Here is a 7,748-nt window from a genome sequence, read left to right on the forward strand (position 1 = left end):
GACACTGCAGCCTGGAGAGCCAGGACAAGGATGGACACTGAATCCTGGAGAGCCAGGACAAGGATGGACACTGAATCCTGGAGAGCCAGGACAAGGATGGACACTGAATCCTGGAGAGCCAGGACAGGGATGGACACTGAATCCTGGAGAGCCAGAGCATGGCCAGGACAAGGATGGATGGACACTGCCCCTGCCCACAGCTCAGGCCAGACTCCTGCAGAGAACATCTGGAAGTGCCAGGAAGGCAGAGCTCACCCTGGCAGGCACATGCCCAGGGCCCAGCAATTTCCACAGGTTTCAGCTCTAAGGACACACTGACTCTTTCCCTGTCATAAGCAAAATTATCCTTTCAGATGTTGCTAACTTGACATCCCATCAAATCACCCATGGGCTGTTTTCTCAGCAATCTCCCAAGTCTCCTCCTGGCATGTTTCATCAGTGCTTCCCAAACAAGAGGTCAGCAACTATTTTTAAACAAAGGAAAATCCAGAGTTTCTAGCCCCCACCCCCCTCCACGAGCTCTGTTCTTGTAAACCACTGAATTCTTGGCTGAAGTTCTGGAAAATAAAAAAAAATAAATTCTTCAATCTGAGGCAGATGCTTGGCACAGAATACTTTAGCTGAAACAGTTAATGGTTGAGGAATTTATAAGAAACTAAAACCAAACTCTCTTAATGACAACTCTAATAAGAAGTAGTGCTGCCAATCCCATTTGAAATAACAGTGCAAGAAACTCAGGGGGTTTTTTGTTTGTTGTGGGGATATGGTGTGAGTTTGGTTTGAGCTCAGGGAAATAGTTTTATCTTAAACATCAAAAAGCACATTCTACCTGCATGAGGAAATGTCAGTATATTAAGGTAAGCCTCACTTTTATTTGTTCAACATGATACAGAACCAGCAAAATGAGAAAAATCTCCACCCAATATAGAAATCAAAGCTGCATCATTTCCAGAGTGCCTCTCATGTTCTCTAACCTCTCAGTGTTTAATATCCTGCAGTGGATATATGATGTAAGCAACTCCCAGAACAATCCCTTTTTTTTCCTGGAGTGTCCCAGGGACAAATTAAAGCCAGAGCACTGCAGGACCCAGCCCAGCCCTGCTGTCCCTCCCCCTTCTTGCTTATTCAAGCAGGAAGTTGATCCCAAGGTGACACAAACTCACCCTTTATTAAAGAAAAAATAAAATAAATAAAAGAAGTGTACTTTATGTGCTTTATCTCCCCTGAAGCAGTTTCCAGAGGAATTAGAGGCAAGCCAGAGTTGGCTCAAAAAGAGGGTGGCTCAGTTTGGAGAGGGCAGAAACCTGGCAGCATCAACTTCCATTGGCTCAAGCTGGTAAGGAACAGCACCCTCAGGCAATACAACTGGTTAGAAAATGGAATTTCACAAGGGCAGAAACAAACATTTCAAAAGTTAACTTTCACTCTTAATTCAGAAGGAAAAATTAAATTGCTGCATAAAGTTACAATGCTTCTCAGAAATCATCTGGAATGACAAATCTTCTCATCACAGTTAAAACAGTTCATTTTTGTAGCAGCAATACAATATTACAGAAAAACATTCATAGAATATCTGTCAGTTTGTGTCTGAATACATTTATCTGAAGTCCAAATGGTCACTTTATGCGAAACAGTTCACCAAAATTGGAGAATCATCTAAGTAAATTTGGGATGCAAGCCCAATTTTAAAAGCAAATTGTCTTGTAAATTATATCAATTGCAAAAATATTTTCAAATTAAGAATTCCCCAGTTGAAAAACGGTACTGAGCAGCAAAATGCAGCAGTTACTTAAGAAAGAAAACTTTAAACATATTGGTGGGGATATTTCAACATCTCCACCCTGGGACTGCTTGCTGCAGTTCATGAGCAGAATCCAGTGGTCCAACCCCTCTGTTGCATCAGGGGACATCAGCTTTCCTTTTATTTACTTAACATTTTCTCTTTGGGCACAGAAAATCTGATTTTTAAATGTACTCAGGAAACAATTAAGTTGGTTTTTTTTTCTGTCCAAAGACAAACTTATTTAGAAGTTTGGTTTTGGAGTTTTTATTTTCATAAATAAGCAACTTTCTCTAACTTTACCTTTTTAGTTACCTTCAAAGTTTTCTCATAAATGTTAAATTCCTAACCATTCTGGGACCTAGTGCTGGCTTCATGGTATTGGAAAGGGCAAGTCACTTACAGCAGGGTGGTGGTTTTACAGAGAAATACACAACCAAAAGCACAAAAGAGAAATTTGGGCAACATCCATTAACATAATTATGATAAAAATATTTTAAATTTCACACTGCACTTCTACAAAATTATAGAAATGTTACAACAACTGCAGAATATTAAAAATAGGATGTGAGAATAAATGATTAATTTAAAAAAATCAAAATTTGACCTTACCCATGACACTTGTAACCCCAGTGGATGGCAAAATCAGGTTCAATTCTTGCAGCAGTGTACAATAGAAGTGTCCACTTCAGGGGACTTGTCTGGCTGCTCACATCTGTCAAGCTGCTAAAACTGCACAGTTCTGAGAGCAGGCTTTGGCTAATGACAGTGGCACTACAATTAACATGATCTCTGTTATTCAAGCAAAAAAAGTGCCAGAAAAGGCTGTCTCCAAGCACAAAGTTACTGACCCACGATGTCAGCGCTGCAATAGGAAGACATTAGCACATTTCTGAAGTGTAGTGGCAAAGAACCACTTAGTCCCAGTGTAGTTCTCTAAAGAAAAGTTCACTTAATTGACCAGGGCTGCAAAGCTGCCAGTAATTTTAGTGATGGGGATGACATTTTGTTTATGGAATCCAAGCTCTACAGATTAATATGCTTTAGATGAGCAAGGTAAATAGAAGAGTACACTCACTGGGTCATTTCACTAGATACAGCTGAAAAGAAAAATGCTGACCTGAGGCTGTGTATTGACCCAAAAAAATGTGAACAAATAGATAAAGAGAGAGGATTTCCATTTGCTAACTAAAACACAGGCACTGCTGGGCTGAAATTCTTTCCAAAGCGAGATGCATCCGCAGGCTTTTACCAGATACCTCTAAGTGAGGAGACTGCAGAAGCTATGAACTTTCAATGCACCATTTGTCCGTCCCTGTTTCAAAGGGGTCACATCTGTCACTAGAGCCTGAGCCAGTCCACAGAACACAAAACAGTACAACTGCTTGAAGAGCTGAACACTGTGAAACTGTTTTGCCAGGGTACTGAGTCTTTAAGGAAGGCTGAATAAAATATAAAGGACTCAGGCCTCTAAGAGCAAGTCAGGACAAGAGTTTGAAGTAGACAAAAACAACTTTTCTGGCCAGAAAGTTATTGCTAATGACTATGAAGGACAGCCAAGTCAAATTTCAGCCAAATACCTTAAACTAACACCTTACAGCATCCCAAAATACTGCCTGTATTTTTATCACTGCAGTGTTTAGATACTAAACAAACCAAAAAGTCCCACTGGACAAGGTGGCCAAAGCAGGGTCAAGTCTTTCACCAAAGTGACAATCACAGTGGATAAGAGACAGAGAAATGATTGACAAGAACAGCAAGGCAGGGGTAATCCTGACAGCAGAGAGCAAGCACAGTTCCTGCTAGCAGCCTTACAATAACCCAGTTCCTCTGTGGAATCAGCTCTCCCTGCTGCACAGCAAATGTCTCCTCCCAACTGATGGGCAGGTACGACTGGAAGTCACCCACAACCTGCATTTGCTTTCCCTCACTCCTCAGTTTACCTTTTTACCATCCCTACTGGATGGTTTTCCATTACTGTGTTTACACACCAGTTCTCTCAGCTTGTTGCCACTTTTTATCTTTTATCATAATATGCTTTTTGTCTCTCTTGGGAATAGCTGGGACACATCTACTGGGGCCTAGCAGATATGAACCACTGCCAAAATCCCACTGGCAGCACAAACTTCCATGCAGGTTATGAGTAAATGAACAAGTTTACCTGAGCCCTGGAGAAAACTGGGATTCTGGGCATGAAATCTCTGACACCTCTTTAATGGCATGATCACCCCCTGAAGATTGCAGGCTTTAATTTATTTATTTGTCACCTAACTGTCTTAGGTAGACACAACCTTAACCACACCATGGAATAAAAGCTCTGAAAGATTTACTGCAGAGGGGCATTACCTTGCAAACTCTAACCAGGAAAGTTTGTATTCCAGCACTTTTGGCAAATTTGCCATTATTGACAGAGTTTCTGGCTCTTCATTACAAGCCACCATTCAGTAGTGCTGAACTTCTGCTTTGTCATTAGAGTTTAAAAGCAGGGAACTAAATCCCAATTCACAATAAAGCCCCATCCCTTCACCCCAATGAACAGAATACTTGTCAATACTTACTGATATCTGGCCATTTAAGAAAACATAACACTGTTCTGTTTAGTGCTTAATTTTACACAGATATTTAGTTCTGCAATTCAAGAGCCAGACACACATTTATGCATTAGAGAAGCGATTACAGGGATGATATTTTATATCACAGTCATGCACTTAGAAGCAGCTTTGAACAGCCATTTGCAGTACAACTGCTGGGTGTTTTACTAGGTAAGTACAGTGTCTAATAAACTTTGATCTACTACCAAATATGAAAACAAAGTAAAGTGGAATATTAATAGCACTATCTCCATTTTGAAAGGGTTCTATCCTAGAAGAGAGATTAGCCACTTATAAAAACTCCACGCAGCTATAATTTAACATAATGCAAGTTCCTGCTGTGCTCTTGGCTAGCACTAACGTGATGAAATTGAGAAAAAGGAAATGTAGGAAGTTTTCCATAACAGTAGGATATGCCATGCTACTGAACTTCCAAAACAAGCTATTAAAAAAAAAACACCTCACTGCTTGATTAATTTAAAACCAGAATGAAACAATATTCAAAATAAAGAGCCTCAATCAGTGTCCACTGCAGTGTAACTAAAACAAGGACGTACTGCAGGGCTGTGGGATGAAGAAGGGCAGAGCAGAACCCTGGCAGGTGCTGTGCCAACCTATGGATGCACAGCTGTGTTTGGATTTGTGCTCCATCATTGATTCTGTCCCTAAAATCCTGCTAACTCCATGCACCTTTAACAGCTGCTCCTGTTCAACACTTTTCCTGCACTTACAGATGCTTGTGCAAACAAATCACTTCTCTAGTTGTGCATCCTTAAATGCTTTTTTAGGGCTAACTGTACTTGCAGTTTCAGTGAGCCTTGCTCTGGCTCGCTGCTCATAGGAAAATGAAGATTCCCACTCATCTTTCCATTACAAAACGAAGTAAATCTGTACACGTGTGTTCACATTCACGCTCTGCCCCAGAAAAGCTATTAAAATAAATAAATAATCTTCCTTCAAGCTCATGAATACCTCCCATAGGCTATAAAGGGGCTTAAGCACATGCATTAGCACTCTGCTGAAAAGAGGTCATTTCCTGAAAGGAATATATATACACTTGGGATTTACTTATGTAAATACAATTTCACACACATCCTCTCCACCTAAGGAGCAGCCATCCAATAATTGGTATGTAAAACATGTGCTTGCACCTAAATGCAAGAGCACTTTTGCACGCTGACTTTTATACATCCTGGTCTGACTAGAGGCATGGCTTAAATTAAATGCCAAGCTTCTTTCTTGAGATTGAATGAATTAACATTATTGGCCAGATAATAACCCCAGCATAATGGCACACTGAGGCCTAAGGCAACATTTCAGGAGAATTTTCTTAGAAATTCAAGCCTGATAGGAGATGCTAATGAGTTTAGAGAAGTAAATATAGCTCTTTAAATAGCAAACGACAACTTGTCTATAACAGTAAGTTTCTCAGCACATTTACAAACGTTTTTGCTTGCGAGCTATAAAGTGACTTTCATTTAGTTGGACTTTCGCTCTCAAGAACAATCACTATCCTCACACGCCAACAAAGAGAGTGCAAATACACGAGAGGAGTGCAAACGAAACACTCATTAAGGCTCCACAGGAAACTATACAAACACCTTATTAAATAAGTTTAATTAAGTGGCTCCTTTCTAAATCATACAGCGCCCAACAATGCTGAGAGGCCAATTCCCCTCTCGGAACCTCGGATTTTCTCCCCTGAAGGAAAGCAATATTTTGTCTTTTCTCGAGGCGGAGCAGAGCTGGGGCACCACTCCCGGCTTGTCTCCTGCCCAGCTTCCAGCAGGGACAAAAGGCTTCAGGAGTTGGGTTGTTTATCAGCTCTCTTTCTCGTGCCTTTACGAGGAATCCTAACCGCTGTATAAATACTTTCATATTGTGCTGCCTAACTCAGCTCTTTAGCCCATCGCAATCGCTCTTTGCAGAGGATGCGCTTGTGACTCGGAGCAGCCCCACAAAACGCCAGGACCTCTCCAGAACATCAATCCCGTGCAGTGTCTGCAGGGGAGCATGAGGCTGATACAACTCTCACCTCCAGGCTACAGCAATCAGAACAGAAAGCTGCATTTCAGACTCTTCACACCGGCACTTCCAGAGCGTGTCAAGACTGAGCTGTCCATTCATTTTAGTTCACATTGAAATGACCGGCATGAAGAGGCCATGCAGTTTTCTGCCAAGTACTTTGTTTTTCCTCCGACTGGGCTGGGAAGAGTCCCTTTATGAATTGCTCCTGATTCCGCTCTGGTTTCAGCCTTGAGACGCTTTGGTGTCTCTCAGGGCTGTCTCCACAAACAACTGCCCTGGCAGGACCGCACCGAACTCAACCATTAAGAGTCGCTTAGGAGTAATCTTCTTACGACAGTCAAAGAGCACCACTAATACCGGCAGGATAAAAGGCAAAATTGTGTTTTTATTCCCGGGAATGGCACGGACAGCAGGCATTGCAGAGAGCCTAGTGAGCTTCCACACCCTTCCACCACGCACCCAGACGGGGAGGAGGACGTGGTTCAATAAAGCATCCACACCCATCACGTTCCGTCTGAGGAAGAAAACGAGAAGTGTTGAGACACGGCAGTCCCCCACTATTCTGCACAGAAACCCCCTTGGGAGCACGCACTGTCTGCATCCCCCAGTCACTTCAGAAAAGATCTGCCTTTGTCAAAGGAGCTCTCTCCTCATCACTGAAGTTCAGCGATGAGAAAAACCAGCAGATCATTCAAATGACCTCTCTGCTGAGCCAAACCTGCTCCTCGGCTGTCCCTTTAATCAAGATACCAAGCATCTTATCCAACCCAGGTGACAGCTCTTCCATCCAGGCTCCGGAGCTAACACCGCACATTTCCCGTATAATTTAAAGAACGCTATTCCCAAACACCGTCACCGTGCTGCTCTTCCCAAATCCCGCTCCAAGCTGCCGCTGGGACACCCCCCCGAGAAGCTCCTTTAACAGGACGCAGTAATTAACACGCATCTGTAAAACCGTCATCCTTGAGGACGAAAGTAAACTCGGCCCGTTTCTCATCTCAAACGCGAGCTCGCACGGTTTCCCACCATTCACATAAACCGGGAGAGAGAAAGCAGCAGAGAGAGGCAGGATTTAAAGGAAAAGCAGGGGGGAGAGGAGGAAGGGGTAGCTTAGTTCACACGGTTGACAAGAGCGCTCCGGGCCGGGGATGGAGTTGGAGCCGCCCGCGCGCGATCAACTGGTGCCCGCTGCGCGCCCCCCGCGGCCCTTACCTCCGCAGAGCAGCGCTCCGAGCAGCAGCCCGGCCGCCCGCGCCATGCCGAGGGGCTGCCGAGGGGCTCCGGGGCACGTCCCGCCCGGGCCCGGGGCTCCGGGGGCTCCTCCGCCGTTAGCTCTCCGTGCCCGCCGC

General features: G+C 43.6%; 1 protein-coding gene across 1 annotated transcript in view; it reads right to left on the bottom strand.

The window, feature by feature from the left end:
* Positions 1-7,732, bottom strand: part of TMEM132C (transmembrane protein 132C) — a 167,858-nt gene extending 160,126 nt beyond the window's left edge. The window contains exon 1 of the mRNA XM_015643919.3: positions 7,612-7,732. Coding sequence (XP_015499405.1) covers positions 7,612-7,657 — 46 coding nt within the window. The 5' untranslated portion in view covers positions 7,658-7,732. The remainder of the gene's footprint in view (positions 1-7,611) is intronic.
* Positions 7,733-7,748: the final 16 nt, after the last annotated feature.

This window comes from Parus major, chromosome 15 (genome assembly GCF_001522545.3).
Source record: "Parus major isolate Abel chromosome 15, Parus_major1.1, whole genome shotgun sequence".
In the NCBI taxonomy this organism is placed as follows: Eukaryota; Metazoa; Chordata; class Aves; order Passeriformes; family Paridae; genus Parus; species Parus major.